Genomic DNA, 22,637 nt, shown 5'->3' with positions numbered 1-22,637 from the left:
TGGCCTCCGGGTTTCTCATGGGCAGAGCATCTCCGCCACGCCAAAGCATGGCGAGACGCCCCGACGATATCTCAACAAGATGACCTCGTCAAGAAACATGGGCTTTGTTGGTCGGAGCTTCTAAGGTTGCCATACTGGGACCCGACGCGGTTTGCTCTAGTCGACTCTATGCACAATCTCTTCCTTGGGGAGTTGCGTCATCACTGCATTGAGATCTGGGGCCTCAAGGGAGCTCAGGACCGCGGTAAACCTCGACGAGCCAAGGCGCACACCCCCGAGCAGCAACAAGAAGTTCTGGACCAAATCCTGCGAGGTATCCGAAAAGCTTCCGTCAAGACGATCAAGCACGCAAGACTCGATTACTTGCAAGCCGTAGCGCGCTACAACGAGCTCGATGTTCCCGCCAAATCTACCAGGGAGGGCTACGCCAACGCGCTGTTGGAACGGGTTAGTTGCCTATCTAGCTCATTGCTTCACCGATGATACTGAATTGCCTGCTCAGGTAAAACACGTCGGCATCCAAGCGTTCAAGCTTCCGCCTCCCATGCCCAAGTCCAGTTCCACCTTCTACCTTCCCATCGACGAGATAAACCCACTGAATGAGATCTTCACGCGTCCGGTTCTGGACCAGCTGCGCAGCGATATTCGTCAGATGTTCCTTCCATCTTGGCTGGAGAAGCCGCCCTCAAACATTGGTGACGCTTCTCACGGCAAGCTGAAGGCCGATCACTGGCGCACTCTGTGCACCACCTCCATGGTCATCACTCTGGTTCGCCTTTGGGGATCGCCTTCATCTTCGCCAGAAGAGTTCGAGGTTCTCGAGAACTTCATGCACTTGGTGGCTGCAGTCGACTTCGCGACTCGGCGTTCAATGAATGCTGCGCGTGCGATCACATTTGAGACACATATGGAGACGTACCTGCGTGGTATACGGTCGATTTACAAGGTCGATCTCGTCTCAAACCACCATCTCTCCCTTCATCTGAAGGAGTGTCTACTCCTCTTCGGCCCGACTCATGGATGGTGGGCCTTCCCATTCGAACGTTACAACGGCCTACTGCAGAGGTTGAAAACCAATCAGAAACCAGGTGAGCAGTATTGCAGTTCCACGATGTTCCTGTGCTAACGATCTGTAGCCGAAATGGCCCTCACCTTCATCCGATATTTCTATATCGGTGCCACGCTTCGATGGTTGACGGAGGTATCACACTGGCCCGCCTTCGAAGAATTCGGCGACATGCTACAAGCCTTCCGCAACGCTTTCAACTCCAATCGCAAGGGCACTGCTCGCACGGAGAACATACTCTCAACCCTAGCGAACGACGAGTCTGAGACGACGGTGCGAAGACCATCGAAGAACGAGCGCGATCTTCCTCACGACACCTATGACGCCTTGCTCGGACTGGTGAACGAGTCGTCATCAACTCGTTTCGGCTCGTTTCACGAGGGTGCTATCGGCGCTCACCGGTATCTCTCACCTACCGCCGAGTTTGTGCGCAGTATACAGCGCGACGCGATCACCTACGGCACGTCCGCGGGTAGCAAGAGGAACTCCTTCATTCTGTTCTCTCGAGTTGTGAATGGTGTTCCGAAGCTTGTCGCGGGTCAAATCCGCGAAATATTCTACCACACGCGTACCGAGGATGCTGGCCGGGACGTCGTCGAGCCTTTCTTCGTAGTGGAGGAGTTTCGCGCACTCTCTCCAGTTCACCAAGGGCTTGACCCTTATCGCAAGTTCCCGGACGTCCCGACCTGGCTGTGTTATAACGAGTACACAGGTGACCGACACGTACTCCGGATGCAGGATATAACCTGCCATTTCGCCGCTCTCATTTACACACCTGCGGAGATTGGGCAGGAGTGCATCGTGGTTCGTTCATTGGATCGGGTGAGTCCTCTAGGTTCTCTACGGGTCGGAATACCACAGTGCTGACAGCATACCGAAGAGTTGAGCATGTATAGTAATCTTCGTGTGTATCTGAAACATTGTATTTTCCGAGATTGTGAAGGTGTGAAGTGGTGGAATCGTCGCGGTGCGTCTCATTCTCTGGCATCATCGCTAACCTTGCTTTGTAGTGATGTGCACGGTGCGCCACTACGGTCGGAATAGCCTTTGTTATGTCACGATGATAAAGCCAAGTCAAGTTCCGACGACGCTATACTCCACTCCACTACACAACATCCCACCACGTATCTACAAGAGTTCCAGCACAGTATGTCGCCTGAACCAGACGTTCCTCCGGGTGGCTTTCCTCTGGATGCACCCCCATCCACCCCTGTTAGGCATGGGCCTGCTGTCGGACCGACATCTTCTACGACCCCTGCTGGACCACCACCTTCTAGCATGACCTTCGCTGGACCAGGACCTTCGACGACCCCTGCGCAACCACCACCTTCCGAAGCGACACCTGCGCCACACAACACTTCCTCTGACGACTCGACCGGGAGCGCTGACATATCCGGCGAGATGGACACCCCGATGACAGACGCTACGGACACCCAAACTGGCCAAGAAACAGAGACTCCACCTGCAGGCGAAGCCTCGAATGCCAGGAAGCGCCGCAATCTCTATGCGGGAGTCTTCGACAACAGCAAGTCGACCAAGACTGCTGACAAGGTATGTCGCTTCGACTCTACCATCTCACTTGCACATACTCATGTGAAAGCAGTCATCGGCACCGTCTCTGGAGCTGCAGGATCTCATCGCATCCCGTCCAGCTTCTCGTCGCAAGTCGTCTTCGGTTGTGAGGGAAGCGAACATCAGGAAGCTCAAGGCAGCTGTGAGTATCCCTGTTCAGCATGGTCTCTAGTGCAATCTATACTAACGAGCTACCAGCTACCGCCTCTTCCAGTCCCTGAAGGTGCTCCTTCCAATCCCGAGCAACGCCAACCGGCACAGTTTGGGCAACCGCTCTTCTACGATTTTCAAGTTATGCCTCCCGGGTTCGCGCCCCAGCCAGGGCATGCCTCTCAGCCTGGATACGTCGTTCAACCCGGGGTCGCTCCTCAGCAAGGCGGCGCTCCTCAGCAAGGCGGCGCTCCTCAGCAAGGCGGCGCTCCTCAGCAAGGCAGCGCTCCTCAGCAAGGCGGCGCTCCTCAGCACGGTGGGTCCGCTCCTCAGCCCGGGTTCGCTCCTCAGCCCGGGTTCGCTCCTCAGCCCGGGTTCGCTCCTCAGCCCGGGTTCGCTCCTCAGCAAGGCGGCGCTCCTCAGCCTCAGCCTGCCGGGTTCGCTCCTCAGCACGGTGGGTTCGCTCCTCAGCCCGGGTTCGCTCCTCAGCAAGGCGGCGCTCCTCAGCCTCAGCCCGCCGGGTTCGCTCCTCAGCCCGCCGGGTTCGCTCCTCAGCCCGCCGGGTTCGCTCCTCAGCCTGCCGGGTACGCTCCTCAGCCCCCCGGGTACGCTCCTCAGCCCCCCGGGTACGCTCCTCAGCCCGGGTACGCTCCTCAGCCCGGGTACGCTCCTCAGCCCGGCTACGCTCCTCAAACCGGTTACGCACCTCAGCCCGGTTACGCACCTCAGCCCGGCTACGCACCTCAGCCCGGCTACGCTCCTCAGCCCGGCTACGCTCCTCAGCCCGGCTACGCTCCTCAGCCCGGCTACGCTCCTCAACCCGGTTACGCTCCTCAACCCGGTTACGCTCCTCAGCCCGGTGGGCTCGCGCCTCAACCCCAACAAGGGCATGCACCTCAGCGCCCACAAGAGCAAGGTGGCGTTCGGGCACCTGCTGAAGGAGGTCAGGCTCCTCGTCGCCAGGAAAGCCAAGAGCGTATCAACTTGGACGGTAGATCACGATCGAGATCCGCGTTCACTGGCTGTGAGAACGCTGAGGATGACGATGAGATCTCTGACCAAGAGTTCGATGATGATGCGGACGACATGACTGATGGCAAGAAGCGGGCCTATAGAGGACGACGAGAGGACGACGACGCCGATGACGAGGACGAAGAGATGGAACCTCATGCTAACGTGAAGGCAAGTCACGTTTTGAATCAACCATACTTCAACTGAACTGTTTCGCTAGGGGAAGGCGAAGGCGAAGGCCTCCCATACCATTGAAGATGGAGAACTTGGTTTCCATCTTCTCGACCAAGTGAACGAGATGAGGGCAGAGAATAAGGAGCACAAGTATGCATCATTTATCTCTCTCCTGCATGCTCAGCTCGCTCATCACCTCACTGCATGGTAGTGACGCAATGATCACTCGTATGGATAAGATGGACGTGCGCATATCTCGCATTGAGTACGGCACTGCTCCTGTCGTCCAGGCGAGGAAGCAGTTCAAGAAATCCCGCGCTCCCAAGGCATCTCGGTCGAAGAAGTCTCGTATCGAATATCCTCCGACCCGGGACGGGAGGCCTCGAACAGCCGCGGAGCAGGAGGCCCAGACTGGGGTGGAGCTAGAGTACCTCAATCGCGCCCAACGGGTCATCCGTTTGCATCTCATGAAGCTCATGCGCGTGAAGTCGTTCGAACAGATGGCACATCGATGCGAACCTCTCACTGCTGCTGAGCTTGCTGCTTACGACAAGTGGCCAGCGAACAAGGACTACTTCAATCCCAACAACTTCCGCGTCGACTTCTCGAGGGCCTGGGCGAAACATGCTTTCAATATCGATGCTCGGGACTACTTCATCCGTCATCTGCTCCACGCACTCAATGGTGGGGCATACAAGCAGGATAAGTTTGCCTTCCCCGAGCGTTACAGGACGGCCTATCACATCGGAGCTGCGTTGGATTCTCACATGGAGCACTGTCGCGCGAAGATTCGTAGGATCAATAACCCGATCTCGTCCGACACTGAAGAGGAGGAAGCCAGAAAGGCACGCGCACGATCCCGCCGTACGACAGTGAGTATAGTACACCGCATCTTCTTGGAGTTTCTCTAAACCATGTCCCTAGCTGCATTCCATCCGTGTCTGGGTCGTCGTCAACCATGAATATGACGAGCATCTCGAGCTCATCGTCAGGCTCACCCCGGTCAATCACAGCGAAGACGAAACGGATGTTGATTTGCCGCGGAAACGGTCGCGCGCCTGCCGATTCCGTATCGTTCTCTCTGAGTGGATGAGCGAAAAGCTCAGGGACTTCCTTCGTGCCCTCGACAAGGAGTACATTGACGAATGGGAGACCTCTCCTGCAAGGCGTCGCGCAGGCGGTAGCGCTCCCCGAGAACGTGTCACCACTACACCCCTACTCTCAACCCTTGGCACCCCAGCCATCGGCCTCTGGCGCAATTGTTACAACTCGAACTGGCTGTCAACACTGAAGCGCCACGAGTATCGCGATCTTCAAGTTATCGAGAGCGACTACGACTTCACCATTCGGCGGCGGAAATCTGCTTTCACTCAAGGTAGCAGCAGGACTTAGGCAGCTGCAATTCGTCAGTTATACCCTTCAGTTATACCCTGAGTCGCCGTTGGTAGCTTTTTCCCTCCTGGTGAGGTTTTTGACGCACCCAACGGCGCCGGTCTTGTGTGTATCCCTATGTCCTCAGTCCACAATCGTACGTCTTCTTGTGCCCTGTGCCAGGTGTTGGAGCAGATACGCTGTTCGGTAAGTCGCTCATGCTCTCAGGATCCTTTCAGAGACGAACATGTCACGGTCGCCGCTTCCAGGCGTCAAGGCATCGAGACGGCGATCGTGACATGCGTCGTCTGAGAACTTCGTGCCTCACATCGTACTCAGAGCGGTGCGGAGTCATCGGTCATGACTTCGTCGCGGGGAGCGGCTCGGAGTCGTCGTCTGTTGGAGTCGAGCGTTGAGGCGGAGGCAACCAAGTACGGTGTGATGACAGTGTTGTGTTGGAGCCTCCCAGCCTTGTGTTGCGGCGTCGCAGCGGCACAGCGTCGTGTTGCGGCGTCGCAGCGTCGTGTTGCGATGCGCGGAATGAGATTCTACCCGCAAATGGCGCTGACCTCATGTCACGACGACGAGAGCGGCGTGGTTAGAAGCGGCGTGTTGCGGCGTTCAAGGATCAGCGCACATAGTGTGGCGGGGAGCGGTAGGGCGTCATCGGATAGAAGAGCCCCGTGTCGGGGAGAAAACAATTGTCATTGTGCGGGGCGGCGGCGCGAGAGGCGCAAGCCATGTGTTATGGCCCCGACGTCCCGACGTCCCGACGCAAGGCAGTCGGGAAGTGTGGCGGGGAGTGGCTGCAAGAGCCTCGTGTATCAGTGTCAGTGTCGAGTAGTGCTTTATGAGGACGGCAGCCTCGTGTCTCAGCTTTGTCATTGCGTGGGCCGGCGCGGTGAGGTGCGAGAGGCACAAGCCTCGTGTTACGACGTCGAGGTGGGTCGGGGAGCGGCTGCAAAGTCATGTGTGAGCCTCGTGTGCGCACCTTGTCGGATAGGTTGCTTGGACAGCGCCTCAAGGTATGGCGCTGAGAGGTGTCGGGATGGCGTCGGGAGGGAGTCGGATAGAGTATCCGCCTCGTGTTGCGGTGGCGGGTGTCCTCGTGATGCGGAGCGGCGGTTCGGGATGGCTTGCTGTGTGTCGTGAGGCGGTCAGTATCAGGTCGGGCAGTGTCGGGCAAAGCGGTGAGTCGCCCGTTGGCGGATAGCAGCGCAGTGACTCCGAGGGTGGTTGCCTCGTGGAGCGGCGACGAGCTCGGCCGTGTTGGGTGTTGCCGTGTCGAGCAGAGTGTTGCCGAGTGGTGTGGTGTGGTTTGAAGATTTTGACGGGATTTCTGGATACCAGAAATCTCACCGTTCTTTGTCGTTTCTTGGGCCGGAAAAGTTCACCTTTCTCAGCGAAACTTTCTGGTTGCAGAAAAGGATGGCTTTCCTGCCTCGAGGTATGACCAGGAAAGGACCAGGAAAGACGGCCTTTGTGGGTCATTCTGCTGCCATTTCGTGCATCCGGAAATTTCACCTTTCTCGCCGACTTCACAGCCCCGCAAAGGATACCCGGATTAGGTGAGCTTTGTCCCCGGTTCTGGTCCGACTGGAAAGTTTCATGATATCACGAGGTCATGGCAGACAAAGGACATCTTTCTCGGGGTGCACGAGAAATTTCACTGAAAGATCGCCCTTTCAGGACTTTTCTGGCACCCAATCATGTTCGTCAAAGGCCGCGTTTTCGGCAGGACAAAATATTCCGTACATGGCTCTAGGATGCGACCTTTTCGAGGCACCAAAATCTGACTTAAATGTCCGCGACAGTCCGCCTCCGTGGAGGAAAACATGAAGATTTCTTGCCTCGGATTTTGAGCGGGCGCCCGCCGTGGCTTGTGGTTGTTTGATCAGAGTCGCGGAAGAGGCGGTGCAGCTACCTTGTTCCGAATAAGGAGATTGTTGTATTCTCGTCCTCCATGGCCACCAATGCTGAGACGCCCACGCAAGTCGCAGCGCACCATGATGCGGAGACAGAACGTTGGCACGGAACATCTTGACCCGTCCGATATTGTGGCCAAGCATGCTGAACCGTCGCGCATCACGGTCGACGGTCGACAATCGCGGTGCGTGTAGGGCCCAGGTCTCGTCGTGATCACGTTCCGTTGGAACTGCGCACCCTTCAAGGATATACACTTCCATCCATCTCCATCTTCTCGATCCTCGACCACTCCCACCCCATTCGCAAGTTTGTGCATTGGATCATCAAGTTCGTGTTTCGCCGGCGGGGCCACCGAGAGTTCTGTGGTGCCACCAAGCGCACAATCGGGGGCGATCCCTTCCCACAGCTGACAAGGGTGACGACCAGCTGAGGAGTCAGTCGCTCAGCATTGAACGACGAATACGCTATCCCCGCGTTCTCGTGTTTCGACGCCATCTCGCACCAGGCTCTTCCCATCTCTTCCAGCTGCGCACTTACGGCAACCGGGCTTTCATACGCCGTCGCACCGGTGCAGGGAGTGCGGAGGGAGAACGGGAGGAATTTCCGCATCATGGTTCAGTGTGTGTGGTCGGTCTGCAACTATCGCCCCATAACGCTATTCATTAATGCTCCTAGGATTCACAGGTCGTGCTGCATGGTATAGCCTATGGCGGCGGAGACAATAAGGTGCCAGGCGATACATGAACTGATAACACGAGATAGAACGCGGATAAGCCTCGCAGCCCGTAAGAACCCCGGGCCAGGTCCGCGAGCTGTAAGCCCATACTTGGTGCACACGGAGCCTGAAGACCTGCAGATGCGGCTGCGGCTGTGACGATTCAGACCACACGCCCTCCAGAGGGCTGTCAAAGACGAAGCCCCAGTCGAACTTCTTGCTCATTTTAATCAAGACCACAAGCGGCATGGCCGCGGCTTCTATCTATGTATATATGTGAATGCACCCACAGACGGCTACGGAGCCGACGCCAGAGGCACACGCGCCCCAGATGGGAAGAAGCTCACATGCAGGTGAGCTACCACACGTCGCAGCCTCAGGTGCATTCGCGTCCCCGTCCTGACCGTGTGCGAGCGCCCCTCGCACGTAGTGCACACGCGCCTCAGCTCCCGAAGCCTTATGCGAGGGAGCAAGCAGGCCTAGCCCGGTCAATCCACGATCAACCCACCCGCATACCCGTCCAAGCGTCCTCGGCCTGATCAGCGACGCCACGCGCAGTCATACGAAACCCTAATGCACCGAACAGGGAAGGCTGCCGACCCAGCTGCGACCTGCCTCTTCCTGTGTTCTCCCTCCCCTTCCGAGCCCGTCATGTCATGGACGCAGTCATACCCACGACGGCCCAATATGTCGCCCACAACGCCAAATCACGGACACGCACCTTGCTCTAAGCCAGATCCGACGGCCCCGTGAGCAGGGGCCTGGGCCCTCGGACGCGGTACGATACGCACCGCAACGCACGGGGTACATGTACCATGTACATCATCCGCGCAATCGAGCAGCAGCGTGTCCGACCCCACCCATCCCGTGCCCATGCCCGTGCACACCAGGGCCGGAGACTGGTGGACTAACTCGGGTGAGTGGCCTTACGACGTACGAGTACGTACCTGTGCATCATCGTACTTGCCCCGACGGGCTCGAAGCTCTGCACTCTCTCTCCGCCTCCGACGTCGGGCCCTGGAGCTTGAGCTTGCTCGCGCGATCCTCCGATACCACACTCCCTTTGTCCCCGCCCCGGGAGACACGGAGGCGGAGACGTCGACGTCGGACGCGGAGCAACGGCTCTAGCTTGTCGCAGTCGCGGGGGGCGCACAGGCTCCAGAGCGTGGGCAGCGCCGGAGAGCCCGGCACGGGGTCCTGAGAGCCTTGGCGAGGATTTGAGCATACTGTCCCGGGGCGGCGGATCGTCCATTTTCACCCTCGTGCGCGTGTGCTGCAGGGAAGAGGGCACGCGTTCGTATTGGGCCTCGGGAGCTCGGGCCACACCTCGGTCGTGACACACTGATTGGATTCTGCTCGGATATGTCATCCGGGCTCGCTGATTGACAAGGCTTTGCTTGCTTCAGCGACTTCGGACTCCGGAGAGATGCTGCGGAACTCACCTTGAGTCACGGCTTCCTCGTCCTCGGCGTACGCTCCCCCTGGGGTTGCACGTTTGCTTCCGCCGGGTGCGCGACCGGGTGTGTCCGTGTATTAGCAGTCGTCCGTGCGCATCGCGTACCCCGCAGATCTGTGTTCCGTGCGTTCGTTCGGTGTCAACAACGTTCGGCGGCGACGACGTTGCATGGAATGGAACGCAGGCGCATGATCGCACGAGGCAACGAACCAATTTGAATGATCACGCTACAGAACCCCCTGGGGAAAAGAAGTGAGCCAACGAACGCGTTCCGGGGCGGGCGACTATATGGGTGACTGACCGACCGCTGGACGCGTACGGAGTACGGCATGGTGGCCCTTCTAGCCGGTTGTGGATCACGACCCAGGACTACCCATGGACCCCACTAACCCATCCGGCATCCAGCCAGAGCAGCAGCCAGCATCCATCACGCGTCGACATGGTGACATCTTGCTCACGCGCGACCCTGCCCCGCGCGTAAGTATACTCGAGTACGTGCGGAGATTGTGCGCTCTGCCCATGCCATGCCATGCTGCCCGGCTCGATGCCTGCTGCTGACTGTACTCCCACTAGTCTAGCAGTGGCGGCCGTCCGTGGCGCACGAACGTTGGCGGCCTCGCGCCGCCTCCACCGTGGGGCCAAATGGGGGAAGCGGGAAGCGGCAAGTTGGAAGTTGGAAGTTGGAAGTTGGGGAACGCGCACGGTGTGTGCATTCCAATTCGAATTCCGTTCGTTCGGGCGTTGGGCACCGGGCACAGTCAGCGATAGCGATGGTGCCACTACTGGTCCTGTCATCCTTCACTCCTTCGCTCCTTCCTAAGCTTGAACGGCACGGCATGCATGGCATGGAAGCAGCCAGCTTGGCATGAGAGAATGACGCGACGCGACGCGTCGAATGTCGAACGTAGGCTGCATTCACCGCCGCGCCTCGCCTCGGTTGGCGAAGCTTGCGAGGAGGAGCTCGAGGAGGAGGAGCGGCGGGCGGCGGACGCGCGGGAGGGTGGCCGTCTGCCGAGGGCCATATGCATCACATTGCCAATGCACTGTAGCATTGTAGATTTTGAAACCTTCTCCTTGAAGAGATACCGTTATCCGATTAGAATGAGAAAGTGTATTTGAGATAGAAGGACGGGAAAGAGGGCCTCACAGGTAGTAACACACTTTGAGTTCTTTTCTTTTCTTTTTTCTTTTTGCGTATTCATTACGCAGCCGAAGCTGCGTCATCCCCTACTGCAGCCTGCCGGGCCTCCCGACGCGCCTCGCGCTGCCTGCTGCCTGCTGCCTAAGCCCTCCCTCTCCTTCCCTCTGGGTCCCGCGTCCCCTCCTCGGCCTCCGGGGGCTGCTGCTGCTGCTTGCGTAAGGACTCGGGGCGTCCAGCACAGCGGGAGGGCGGGACGAGGCCGTATGATGTAGCCGTATCTGCCACGGCGTATCTGGCCACGGGGGAACGGGACACAGCATTATGGACGCCTGGGGGCGATCGAAGGTACAGAAGGCTCGGGGGTAGTGCTACGAGGAAGCGAAGGGCAGATAGAGCCGGGCGCGGCCGTGGGAGACGAAGCGAAGGGGGGGGTGGGTGATGCGCGGTCCTGGGCCAATCGCAGCCCGTCATGTGCGCTGCGTGATGGCCATGCCGGCACGGGCAGCGGGTACTGGGCTGCAGGCTGCAGACTGTGGGTGCCGCGACGAGTACGGAGGGTCCTATAATACGTAGTGTGCAAGGTGCGTGAGGAAGGCGGGTGGCAAACGTATGATAGCCTGAAAGTAGGGAATACATACACGGCGTGGCAACCGATGAACAACACGAGACTGTAATAAGAAGACTGACTGCATGCGAGAACCGTAGACGTAGACTTAGCCTTAGCGAGATGGACGCGGATGCGGATGGGAGGGGGAGAACCTTCGGAGGCAGTATAGCCTGTATTTGGTATCCGTATCGGGTCGCAGGCGGGGAGAAGCATTATGATGTACACGTGTCGCTGGAGAACTGCAATGTTTTTGGGTGAGCATAGACGACCAAAGCGGGGAAGCACGAGAGAAAGCAAGCGCGAACGGTACCGGGGTGACGAGATAGAGTGTGGATATATGGAGGGGAGTGGGTAGTGGACAGACGATTTGCTGTGGACGTGCATGGACGTCCTCCTCGTCGGCTGGCCAAAACCCGGGCAGAGCGGTGGCGAGGGGACAATGAGGATGAAAGATGACCGAGTGACTTAGTGCGCGCTCAAGCATCGAGCTCTTGCGCAACCGAGACGAGACGGGATGGACGAGCCTCTGAGCGAGCACGACGGACTTCAAGCCTCCGTGCGCATAGGACAGACAGGACATTGAGAGCCGCGGTGCAAGCACACGGGCCCCGAGCCTCACGAGCCTCCTGCGCCTGCGCCTCTTCTACACAAGCAGCAGCAAGTCGTGATGACTCTCGCGCATAACCTCGCGCCAGTCGACCGGCGTGCAGTGGCCGCGCTCCCGCTCGCGGTCGCGGCGGTCCCACACCTGCTGCATAAGCCGCATGACCTCTGAGATGTTGCCCACGCTCTCCTGCTGCTGCCGCTCGAGCATGTGCAGCAGAAAGTTGCGCTGGCGCTGGTCGTCCGTGAGGCACCCCGAGATGCAGATCCCGAACACGACGCTGCGCACGACGCTCCGGTGCAGCGCCGTCGGCGCGTCGGGCACCTCCCGCAGCGCGTCGATCGTCTCCTTGACCGCGTTCATGATCTCCGGGCACGCGGGGTAGTCGCCCGAGAGCACCGTGTGCAGGTACACCTTCGCCGACGCGCGGAAGATGTTGTTCGTCAGCCGCCGCCGCTGCACGACCTCCGCGTCGGGGCCCTGGCTCCCGTTCAGTACCATGTGGCTCGGGAGCGCCGCGGGCCCGTACATGCCCGGCTGGAGGGGCAGCGCCGCGTTGAGCGGGCTCGTGGGGATGAGCAGCTGCTCCTCGATCGCCTGCCCGCGGCGGACGAGGTCGGGGATGGACAGACACCCGCGCCGGAGCGTGCTCGCCTTCCAGTGCGCGAGGTTCGAGATCTCCGCGATCGCGAGCACGATGTTGTTCTCGCAGCCCATGACGGGGAGCATCGAGATCTCGGGGCCCTCGCCGATGTATGCGCCCGTGAAGAGCATCCGGTACGTCTCCAGGAAGCGCGGCACCTGCTGCGTCGTCACGCTCGCCAGCACGTCGAACCACATCGTCGTCTTGATGATGAACCGTGTGCTCTCCGAGCACCGACGCAGCGCCTCCTCGGGGCCGTAGAAGCTTGGGTCGTTCAGCATCGACTGCACGTACTGGCTCGCGATGCCCAGCCACACGTCCCACGAGCCGCGCCCGCCCGAGAAGAGGAAGGAGGAGACGATGTGCAGGCCAGCCATCGCGTCGCCCTCGTTGTACGCCCGCCGGTTCCCGACCAGGAGCGTGTTCTGGATCTTCCCAAAGATGGCGTTGACCGTGTTCGAGTCTGCTGGCTGGTAAGGGTGCCTCATGCTGTGCAAGTGCAGCGCGGACAGCATGCAAGCTGCATCTCGCGCCGCCGTGCTGTTCTGGATGAGGTTAAACATGAAGTCCTTGATGGACGAGTCGGCGAGCAGATACTGTATGGGTAGAACATTCACGAGGTAGTGCTGGATCAGGTTGCTCTGCTCAGTAGGCATGACGAGCCCATAACCATTCACAGCAACGGTCATGCGAGGACCCTCTGGGCTGGCCAATGCCTCAGGCTCATCATCAGAGAAGTTCTGAGGATCGATGTTGTAGGACGGCGCAAGAGACGAGTGGGGATGATTGTAATAGGTCGGCGCCGGTGTGGACGGGAGGTATGGAGCGGTTGATATTGAGGTCAGCGCTGTTGAGATGGATGTCGAGGGGCCGTAATATGATGACGATGCACCAGTAACATGTGAGGGCCCTGCCAACAGAGGAGGGCATTAATCATGATACATTCATAATACACTAATAACGGTACGGCGCCTTACAGGAGGAGGGAGCAGAAACTATAGAGGTAGGGGACTGTATCATAGTAGAGGGAGGCTGGGGCTGGGGCGGAGCTGGAGCAGAGGGGTGATACAACATGTCGTTTACGTTCGGGAGCATCGGGCCCCGATTCATGGCAGGGTCGTGGGGACCCAACTCCGGGAGGGGAGGCTGCCAGTCTGCGAACGTTTACTACCATGGCGCGGGGGAAAAAGTAAAGGGGTACATACTCTGGCCGTAATGCTGCTGCTCCGGAGGAGGCATTGTCTGGTAATGCGGGGGAGGAGCACGTTCAAAGGACGTGTTCATGCCATTGTGGGGGGGCCGCTGGCCCTCGCTGGAAGTTGCGGAAAGAGTAGGAGTGGGAGGGCTGGATGGGGAGGTGTGGAGGTGGTCGACCAAGACGAGAACAGGGGGATGCTCTTCAGTAGTACGCGGGCCCGAACCCGAGTGACCCTTGATCATGCCCTGGGAAGCGAGGAAGGTCTTGATCTTCTCGCGGAGCTCGGTGACGCTGTTGTTCTCCTGAAGATGGATCGAGCGGCGTGCATGAGCACGCTATCGCCGGGCGAGACGCTGCAGAAGACACTCACCCTCATCCAGTCAGGACGCTTGGCGCCAAATCCGAGACATTGGAGGCGGAGACGGACGCAGGTTGCGCAGGCACCCTCTTCGTTAGGCTGCTCGTCGCATTTCTGCAGGGGCGGGGCGGCGAGGGGCGGGCCAAGGGCGACGAGGAGGGGTTGGGAGACGACAAGAAAGACGCGGAAAGGGAGATCGGGGTTAGACTTTGTCTGGGAGGATGATGAGCGCCTCGAGGACGAACCTTCCGTCGAATCCTGCAGGTGTAGCAGCCCGACTTAGCACGGACGGCGCCTTTTGGCTTGGGCGCTCCGGGCTTCTTTTGGGATCTGGCCTGCTGGGAGACAGAGGAGACGGTCTTGCGGGGGCTGGAAGGAACGTCGGGCATTGGAATGGACTGTCGGGGGCGTAGAGTACAAATATACGGGCTGGGGAGGAGGGACAGTCGCCGACGGACGGGGTGTGGTGGGCGGTTGTTGGGAGAACCGAGGGCCTACGCACTTATGTACCCTGGGCGCTGGCCCTCTCGTGGGACTTTTGCCCCTTGTTGACTGCTTTATTTTCCTTTATTTACCCCTTATCGGACGGACCCCGCGCACCCCGAACCTTGTCCAGCCCGCGTCTATTTTCGCTCGTCGCCATACACCGCCCCGAGAACACGTAACCGCTCGCCCGTAGCTGTATGCCCATTCAGCGAGTCAGCGGCGCTGACGCGTGCGACGCCCAACATTGCCATCGCTCGCCGAGGTGGTGGGGCAGCATCCTGTGCAGCAGCCCCTCTGTGGCTGGGTGCGCTGGCGGGCTGCGCGAGCCGTGGACGGTGCAGACGGCGAGGTGAGGCAGCCGCTGGAGAATGGAAGAGAGCGCCCTCAAACTCTGTGTGCAAGAGGGGCAGGCGGGAGCCCCGCGTACGGTCGAGGGCGTCCTCGTGTCTGCCCGCTCCTCTGGTCACAAGGCTTCCCGATAAAACCCACAGCCGCTGAGATCGGATCCGTGTCATTTCTGTTCTCAGGCACCCGATTTGCCGCCCGAGCCCGTGTTCTAGACTGACGGCGCCTGGCCGCGCGTCTCCCTCGCCCTCGCCACTGCCCGCGCCTCGTCCTCGTCCTCCGCCGGGCTTATCCCGGACGACTGAAAGCCAGCGTCCACCCCCGGGGCCAGTGGCGCCCGCCCTATGTCCCGCCTGCTTCGTGTCTTCTGCCTCGCACCACGGACGCCAGCCAGCCTGCCATCCCGTGCGCAGACAAGACCCTGCCGCTGCCGACAGACCAGCCCAACCCAAGCCGCAATGGTCAAATTGCGTACGGCACCATACGCTCTCGCACGCCTTGCATGCTTCCAAACGGGCTATCGCCTTCTTGGTAACACTAAACTCTCTCCATCGCCGCAGCCCTCCAAGCACACGGCGCTTACCTAATCCTACGACCGACCTCGGATCCATCGCTCGCACACGATCATCTCTTCCAATTCCGACTCCTTGACACTTCCATCCCTCCCATGCATCATGCCCTCGCCCGCCCGCCCGGCGCTCACACATAACGCCGCCCATCCTCGTAACCATACCCCGCCCACTGAATCTGATGACTAGTCCTACTGTACACTTTCCAATTCATCCCCTCGCCGCAAGCACCACAGAGCCGGTATCACCAAGTTCCAACACCCCTAGTAGTGTAAACCTGTGTTCGCATGTAGTAGCCAACCGACCAGAATATATCGCACATCTTTGCTTGCTTTCATCGTCTCCCGCCCCACCATCCTCAGCGCTCAGCACTCAGCCTCCGCGATGCTCGACTCGCGCCATGCATGTTTGACGGGCCTGTCCGTGTACAGCAGGTCCCAGCACACGCCCGTCCAAAACTCAGATCCCCGCCGGCGCCCCCGATCCATCCTTTGCGCGCACAGTCGCGAAGCACCGCGCGATGCATCTCCCCACACCTCCCCGCACCGATACCGATACCGATGTCGACGTCGACGGGGACGCTTGATGATGCGATCCACAGCAACAACAACAGCACTGCTGCTCGAGAAGACGAGAGACGAACGAACACGACGACCGCCAGAAAACGAGGGGCACATTCGACGTCCACAGCTGCGCGCGCGCGCGTCCATCGTCCCCACCTAAGATTGCCGTTCCGATGAGCCTTCTCGCTGGACGCCCGGCGACACCGCCGTGCTCGAGCTTGCGCCCGCGCTCGGTGCTGAGCTGCCGCCAATGAACGGGCTGCCCCCGCCACTCAGGCTCAGCCGTCGCACGATCGAGTCCCTGCGCTTGTTGGCGGGGCCAGGCGTGCTTGGGGCCGTCGTACCAGCTGCTGCGCCCGCGGGTGGGCTCACGCTCGCACTCGCACTCTGCGCCTCCCCGGGCACGACGCCCTGCCCGGATCGACGTGCAATGAGCGCGCGTATCGCGCTGAGCCACCGGATCTCCTCCTCCTCGCTAGGCGCGCAGAGCAGCAGCGTCCGCTTCGTCGTCACAATCTTGAACGTGTGCGTGCCGGCGCCTTCGCCGTCATCGGGAGAAGCGGCGGCCATCGACGCCTGGGGGGAAGCAGGCGAAGGCGAGCCCACCGTGGGATGGTTCCGGTGCGGCGGCAGCTCGTACTCGAGCGCGTCGATGACGAGCGACAGCGGGACTTGTCGGTGTGGCTTCGTGTCCTGTCCAAAAGCCGGAACGCCGGTTGGTGAGCAAGGTGAAAGGGTGCCCGTCAGTGCCCACGCTCATTCACTTCGCGAAACCCAAAGTCGCGAGTATACCATGCACGTACCATGTGGCTCCGGAAGTATATGAGCTTCTCGCCGCTCAGCACGAACCAACGCTTGTGCCAGTTATGTCGCCGGGATCCGCACTTCATCAGATATCCCGATAGCACCGGCTTTGAAGGGGAGGAGGACTCGCCAGCTCCAGAGGCCGGTGGAGGGACCACCGGGAGTTTCGTATTGGGCGACGCATCCTCCGAGTCCGACGACGTGAGTTGATGCAGATTTGGAGACTGAGAAGGCGAGGAAGAGATACGGGGCGCATGATGTGGAGCGGAAGGCGTCGTCGGGATGGGGATGGGAGAGCTAACAGAGTTACGCGTTGATGTCGAGAGGAGTGCATGCCGGGCTTCGTTGATGGCTGCGACCCAGTCGCGCACCTGCTCGGCGGTCTCAGCCTGCAGGTAGAATGTGCGCGTGGGCGAGACAAGGCCGAACGTGTTGTTGTGTTTCTTGAGCACGACCTGGGTGCACGAGTGGATATCGGTGAGCTCGAGGAGGCGGAGGAGCTTGTACTCGGCCGAGGTTTTGTAGAACGCCAGATGGGCCGGGCGCAACACGAACCATCGCTTCTTCCACGTCTACAGATCCAGCGGGATTTGCATGTCGACCGAGATGAAGGCCAGACACGCGTCGGATTGGATTGGAGGGGACGCCAGGGACAGGAGAGGGTGCGAACACGAGCGCAAGCGCAAGCAGAAGCAGAAACAGGAATGGATCAAGAGCTGGAGACGAGCACATTAGACACGTCGACGCACCTTCCGCCGCTCGCCCTTCTTCCACAGATAACCAGTCTTGATGACCGTCTCGTCGAGGGACCCCCGCGCCGTGTTGGTGACGTCGTGGGTGCGCCAACCGCCCTCTTCGTCTTCCTCGTCTTCTTCCGACTCCTCTCCCCCGCTCTGGGAGCGACGTTCCGCGATGGACTGGAGCGGCGGCTGCGCTGCGGTCGCTGCGACGTGTACGCCGCTCACGCTTGCGGGTGCGATGGGGGACGGCGAGATGACATCAGGCGTGAATACCGAGTCCGAGTCCGACTCGGTTCCGGAGATGGCGACCGCAGACAGGGTGGGTTTCTGCGTGCAGTAAAGGAGACCCGAGCGTCAGCAAGCGTATGTGCCAGGAAAGAAGGCGCATGCCGGGATGTGGAGAAACAGAGCGCGCTGCGCGGTACGGCACCTTTACATGGGGCTTTACTGAGTGCACGGAGAGCTTGCGTGTGACCTCCTGGAGGGATGGCGGCGGCACTGAGCGCGTGGAGGACATGCTGGACATGCTGGGGCCGTCAGGCACTTGCTGCCAGTTGCTGGGACGAGACGTGCGCGTGGTAGGAGCAGACAGAGGTCGAGGACGGGACAGCCAACTTCGTCGTCGCCCTGATCACCTTCGCGAACGATGCAGCCGGGCGGAGCTGGCGGAGTCTGGCGGGGTCCAGGCAGTCCCGTGCCAAGGATTCGAGCTCAGCCCAGCTCCGTCTCGCGCGGGCGATGATGACCGCATCTGGGCAGTGGCGCGTGCGTGGGCGGCAATCTCGAACATATCGGGCAGAAGGGCGCTCGCCGCCGACGCCGCGTTTTGGCCACAGCGGACGCCACCAGGTTGTGCATTCCTATCAAACAGACACTTAACCCTTGCGCAATGATTCCTCTCCCAGCCCACGGCGTCGGTCAGCAACGTTGCATCTCTATCATGCTGGCGGTGTATTGGGCTGAACTTGGGACAGCATGCGCCGCTGTCTGCTAGCTCAGCACTAGAGTTAAGTTTTCGCCAGGGTCGTCTTCATCTGTGACCCCGAACAGGCTGACGCCCTTGCACGCAGAGCATGCGCCCTTTGACTGAGAAGGTGGATTCGCGACACAAGCAGCGTTCTTCCCTGGCCGACGTCACCCAACACATCGCATGTGTAGTTGCTACCCGAAAGAACTGCTTCCCCACCTCCCTGGCAGGCACTCCATACACCCCTAGCCAGCCTCTTCTGCTTCCATGGCCTCAGTCGACGGATCCTGGTATTCACCGCTCCGGTCCCGCGGAAGGGACGATGCGCCTTCTCCCTCTTCCCCGTCTTGGCGGCTCCGGATGGCGCGCAACCTGCCTCGTTCGGGCGGCAGTCGGCCCGTACGCACCATTGCGTTCTGCACGCCTCTTCCTCCTTCTGTCCTCTGCAGTGCATCTGCAGTCTCTCGGACTCCTGGAACCTCGGCTCTTACATGCGCACACGCAAAGCTAGCTCGAACCAGCGGCAAGCTGCGGCACTTCCGGAACCCATCGTGCTACGGTCATAATCAGCAAATGCTGCGAGCTGCAGGGCCAGTACGTTCTATTCCCCCGGTGGCCATCGGTCAGACACGTCGCGAGCTGGCTCGTCGACGGCCTCGCTCCGACTCCTGCCTGATGGTATCCGCCTTCTGACTGCGCTGCTGTCCCCCGTCTCTCGTTAATCCAGCTAGCTTCACCTGATTCCTGATTTCCGATTCCCCGCTCCCAGACGGGACACGCTGCACCCTAGTCCGCTTCTCCGCTTTCGCCGCTCTGGCACGCCAACCACGTCCCTTCACCATGATCACGACACGACCGCGTCCAGTAACGCGGGCTCCGACAAACAAGCGGACGTACCAGATTGCACTAGCGCACCACGCCCAACTCTGGCACCTCCTGGCACCGGCATCAGTTCCCGAGTCTGGTATCGAGTACCGTGACCGTACTGCGCACGCATCTCCGCCCTTGCGCCGACCGCTCCCAGCTGGGAAACTCGAGTCTATAACTCTGTCTGCCACACCTTCGCAATCTTCCCCGCCTGCGGCGACGCACACGTGAACGCACGCAGTCCCCAAGCTGAGCGTATTGTTCTGCCGTCCATTGTGCCTGTGGTGGTGCACCCTTCCAACTGGCGCCGGCGGTTTGCCAAGGTCCGGAGGTTCAGCCTTCTGGGTCTGGGAGGGAAAACGGTTTCACGGTCCACGATCCGTAGGCCTGGGTCCCGGGGTCAGTTACTTTAGATGTCGATGTCTCCGCCGTTGTCACCTTGTACCGCAGCCGCCATCCGAATCCATATCGCTCTCCTGCCTGGTGGGAGATCACGATCGACGACGTGCAGGCGCGTGCACGCACTATCTCCCTGTCCGGCCCACATGTGCCGCCAGCCTGCCCCCTGCTGCGTGCCGCGATCCCGCCCCGTATGCTCGTGCACAACCCCCCAAACCCAACCCAACTAGGCACGTCAGGGAAGCCAGAGAAGAGGAAGAACACCTCGGGCGGTCAGGCGCCGCAAGGTTCTGTCAATCAGCCCCCCCCCCCCCCTCACACTGGCATATCCATATCATAAGATGTCATTGTCATTTTGCAAAAGTCTCGATGTGAGGATCGTCTCTGCGTTGCCAAGTTGCCAAGTTGCCAAGAATCCTCCAAAAGTACAACGCACAACACCCAAGGACACGGTCCAGGTCCCATCGGAGCCATTCGATTGACGGTGCCTATTTCCGCATACATGCATCCCATCCGTGATTTTACTGCGTCCATCTCGGCTTCGCGAATCCCCAGGACCAAGAGCTGCGGGCGGCAGCGACGGCGGCGGCGGCGACGAACACTGCGCCTATTCCTGTCAGAGTGGAGAGGACTGGACAGTATGAACAGTCGCCGCGTTCATGTGCACGATCACGGGCCTGGGCTCGATTACAGTCCCAGTTCCAGCCATCGTCGCACAGTGCTACATGGTATGAGTCGCAGCCGGGTGACGATCGTTCATCGTCGCACCTTGGCCATCAGCTCGAGCACGCACGCGACGGGGTCACAAGTTCTGCAAGCCTTGCCTCGAGGTGGACGAACGAGCATCTCGCATCTCGTCCGGACCCCGAACAGAACATTCAAGCTCACTGCATGGGCGGAAGTGAACTTGTTACAACGGTGTTCACCTGGCAGGCGCTCTTGGAAGTTTACTTGCACGAGGCGAGGCTGACACTGACAGGTCACATAGCCACCTCCCTTCGACCGTCGTGCAGTATCGTGCATGCACGGCGCTCAGCTCAGTTAGCGCAAGCGTGATCTCCTTCAGGTCCTGCCGCAGTCAAGGTGCTTTCCTGGGGTTTAGCCTCGCGTCCTGGCTACCCGTGAGGTTGAGGTTATTCAGACCAGTGTACGCGCAAAAACGTGCTCTCCCTCCTCGTTGGTGGTCACGCCCGCAGGGTCCAGGGTTTCCTCGTTCTCGTGCAGGTGGTACAGTAGAAGAGAGCACGGGACGGAACGTCGGAGGCCATATGCGGCGCTGCGGGCGGTCATGCTGCCATAATTGCGACTGGGAAGTTTTCGGGAAGCCACGAACGCGGCGGCTGAGGGCTCACGGGGTAAGTCGGCGTCGAGCGATAATACTGTATGTGCCAGTGGCTTCTTGTTCTTGCATGTGTGCCCATCAGTCTACATAGTAGGAACAGGCGTCCTGATGTGATGCAGCCCTCGTGCACGGGCTGCTCTGCTCGCCCGGACGGGGTTGTGGAGTGCACTATCATTGTTGGTATGAAGGTCAAATTGGACTCGGACGGGTGAACTTGAATGCAATGGAAGTCTTCGGGGGCACGGTCGATCGTCATGTTCTGCCAATTGCATGGCGTGCTCTCCAAGATCCTTCCGTGCATGAAATTAATTTGCGTACTACCCGTACGAGTCGGGAGGAGTACGAGCCCGCCCTAAATACGGGGTAACTAGCGGCGTCGGGCGTCGGTGGGACAGAACGCCCAACGCCGATGATAGAGCCCGTCCAAGTTCACCCGTTCAGCCTATCTTTGTCCGCTAAAACATAACGACACACTCCCTTCACCTCGGCATGTCCAGTGCTCCCACTCCAGAACTCTCGCCTATTTGTATTTTAGCCTGGGCACAGCGACAGCCACACTGATCCCAGCCACCCAGCCGACGTCGACGTTCGACATTTGGGCACCAGAAGCCACCAGGAGCGGGCAGGTACCCCAGCCGAGCCTGCCCAATGCATCCGCACGACCTGCCGCTAAGCGATAACCCTGCAGACAAGGAATGCGGGACAAAGACGGTGGACAAGAACGATATTGCCTAAACGGAGCACCAGGCCCGTCCTTCGTGCGGTTCGCTGGGCTAGAAGTTCCGGCCCAGCGCCCCTCCGCTGGCGCCCTCGCGGCGGCTGGTGACCACGAGGCGGCCGGCCGAGCAGGCGGGCGTCCAGTCGCATCGGGAAGCACGGATCTTCGGAGTACAAGGGGACTAGGGAGGGGAAGGAGAAGGAGAAGGAGTGAGGGTGCGCACCGTCCGTCCGGGAAGGCATCATGGAAACTTGTTGTTACTACTAGTGACGGGCATTCCGGCCCCCTCTTCTTCTCCTGCGCGGCGCTCGGTGTGGTGGAGCCAAGTGCGCAAAGGGGCCGTCTCGCCGCGCTCGGGTGGCTCCTCAGGGTGTCCGGCATGCGGCGAAGGAGGGAGCTGCAGACTGGGCTTGGCTTGGCTTCGACATTGACATTGCGACATTGGCATTGAAGCACCAAGCCACCACCACCCTGTGGCGGCTGAACATTGTGATGGTGCAGCGTCGCTCTATTGCTGGCGCAGGCGGGCACGCTTCTAACCCCGTGCGCGCACCACGGTCAGGGTGCGGGGACATGCCGCGGCCTGATGCCAGCAGTGATGGGGGGGTCCGCAGGGCGCAGACTTGAATTTACTGTATCATTCAGGCCAGCTGCGGCCTAGCGTGTTCGTGTTCCATCGAAGTCAGAAGGGAACCCCCTCACGTTACACGTTACGCCTAGGAGCGGGCGGACAGCGGGCGATTTAATTGATATTCAGCGTTTGACCAGTCAAAAATACGTCGCAGACTCACACACTGGCAGGCAGGGCGGGGTCCGAGCGGCGGCAAGGCAGAGCTGCATTCAGT

The 22,637-nt window shown here is 60.0% G+C and overlaps 8 protein-coding genes across 8 annotated transcripts; 2 read left to right on the top strand and 6 right to left on the bottom strand.

The window, feature by feature from the left end:
* Window positions 1–168: 168 nt before the first annotated feature.
* Window positions 169–1,933, top strand: L226DRAFT_473395 (uncharacterized protein; the record flags this gene model as incomplete). The annotated part of the gene is made up of 3 exons (XM_067676518.1): window positions 169–447; window positions 503–1,088; window positions 1,137–1,933. The coding sequence occupies 3 exons, from the start codon at window positions 169–171 to the stop codon at window positions 1,931–1,933; spliced, it is 1,662 nt and encodes a 553-aa protein (XP_067529032.1).
* Window positions 1,934–4,945: 3,012 nt separating this feature from the next.
* L226DRAFT_473404 (uncharacterized protein) lies at window positions 4,946–5,365 on the top strand (the record flags this gene model as incomplete). The annotated part of the gene is made up of 1 exon (XM_067676521.1): window positions 4,946–5,365. A coding segment is annotated over one exon (420 nt), but the record flags the coding sequence as incomplete, so codon positions are not given.
* A 2,698-nt stretch (window positions 5,366–8,063) lies between these two features.
* L226DRAFT_344593 (uncharacterized protein) lies at window positions 8,064–9,492 on the bottom strand. Its single transcript, XM_067674101.1, has 3 exons — window positions 9,428–9,492; window positions 8,933–9,376; window positions 8,064–8,249 (listed from the first exon to the last, which is right to left on the bottom strand). Exons 2-3 carry the CDS (start codon window positions 9,352–9,354, stop codon window positions 8,246–8,248), a joined length of 426 nt encoding a protein of 141 aa, XP_067529030.1. The 5' UTR covers window positions 9,355–9,376; window positions 9,428–9,492; the 3' UTR covers window positions 8,064–8,245.
* A 1,076-nt stretch (window positions 9,493–10,568) lies between these two features.
* L226DRAFT_344138 (uncharacterized protein) lies at window positions 10,569–11,702 on the bottom strand. Its single transcript, XM_067674098.1, has one exon. It carries the CDS (start codon window positions 11,571–11,573, stop codon window positions 10,902–10,904), a length of 672 nt encoding a protein of 223 aa, XP_067529029.1. The 5' UTR covers window positions 11,574–11,702; the 3' UTR covers window positions 10,569–10,901.
* A 130-nt stretch (window positions 11,703–11,832) lies between these two features.
* Window positions 11,833–13,251, bottom strand: L226DRAFT_473439 (uncharacterized protein; the record flags this gene model as incomplete). Its single annotated transcript, XM_067676523.1, has 1 exon — window positions 11,833–13,251. A coding segment is annotated over one exon (1,419 nt), but the record flags the coding sequence as incomplete, so codon positions are not given.
* L226DRAFT_344412 (uncharacterized protein) lies at window positions 13,237–14,498 on the bottom strand. Its single transcript, XM_067674100.1, has 5 exons — window positions 14,238–14,498; window positions 14,005–14,106; window positions 13,642–13,936; window positions 13,409–13,549; window positions 13,237–13,346 (listed from the first exon to the last, which is right to left on the bottom strand). The coding sequence occupies exons 1-4, from the start codon at window positions 14,379–14,381 to the stop codon at window positions 13,410–13,412; spliced, it is 681 nt and encodes a 226-aa protein (XP_067529027.1). The 5' UTR covers window positions 14,382–14,498; the 3' UTR covers window positions 13,237–13,346; window position 13,409.
* L226DRAFT_344219 (uncharacterized protein) lies at window positions 14,440–15,880 on the bottom strand. Its single transcript, XM_067674099.1, has one exon. It carries the CDS (start codon window positions 15,552–15,554, stop codon window positions 14,616–14,618), a length of 939 nt encoding a protein of 312 aa, XP_067529026.1. The 5' UTR covers window positions 15,555–15,880; the 3' UTR covers window positions 14,440–14,615.
* Window positions 15,881–16,111: 231 nt separating this feature from the next.
* On the bottom strand, window positions 16,112–18,016 carry L226DRAFT_548556 (PH-domain-containing protein; the record flags this gene model as incomplete). The annotated part of the gene is made up of 4 exons (XM_067682605.1): window positions 16,112–16,648; window positions 16,759–17,331; window positions 17,509–17,826; window positions 17,936–18,016. 4 exons carry the CDS (start codon window positions 18,014–18,016, stop codon window positions 16,112–16,114), a joined length of 1,509 nt encoding a protein of 502 aa, XP_067529025.1.
* Window positions 18,017–22,637: the final 4,621 nt, after the last annotated feature.

This window comes from Lentinus tigrinus (genome assembly GCF_003813185.1).
Source record: "Lentinus tigrinus ALCF2SS1-7 unplaced genomic scaffold L226scaffold_63, whole genome shotgun sequence".
In the NCBI taxonomy this organism is placed as follows: domain Eukaryota; kingdom Fungi; phylum Basidiomycota; class Agaricomycetes; order Polyporales; family Polyporaceae; genus Lentinus; species Lentinus tigrinus.
The sequence above is the reverse complement of the archived record's forward strand: the minus strand, read 5'-3'. Positions and strand labels throughout refer to the sequence as shown.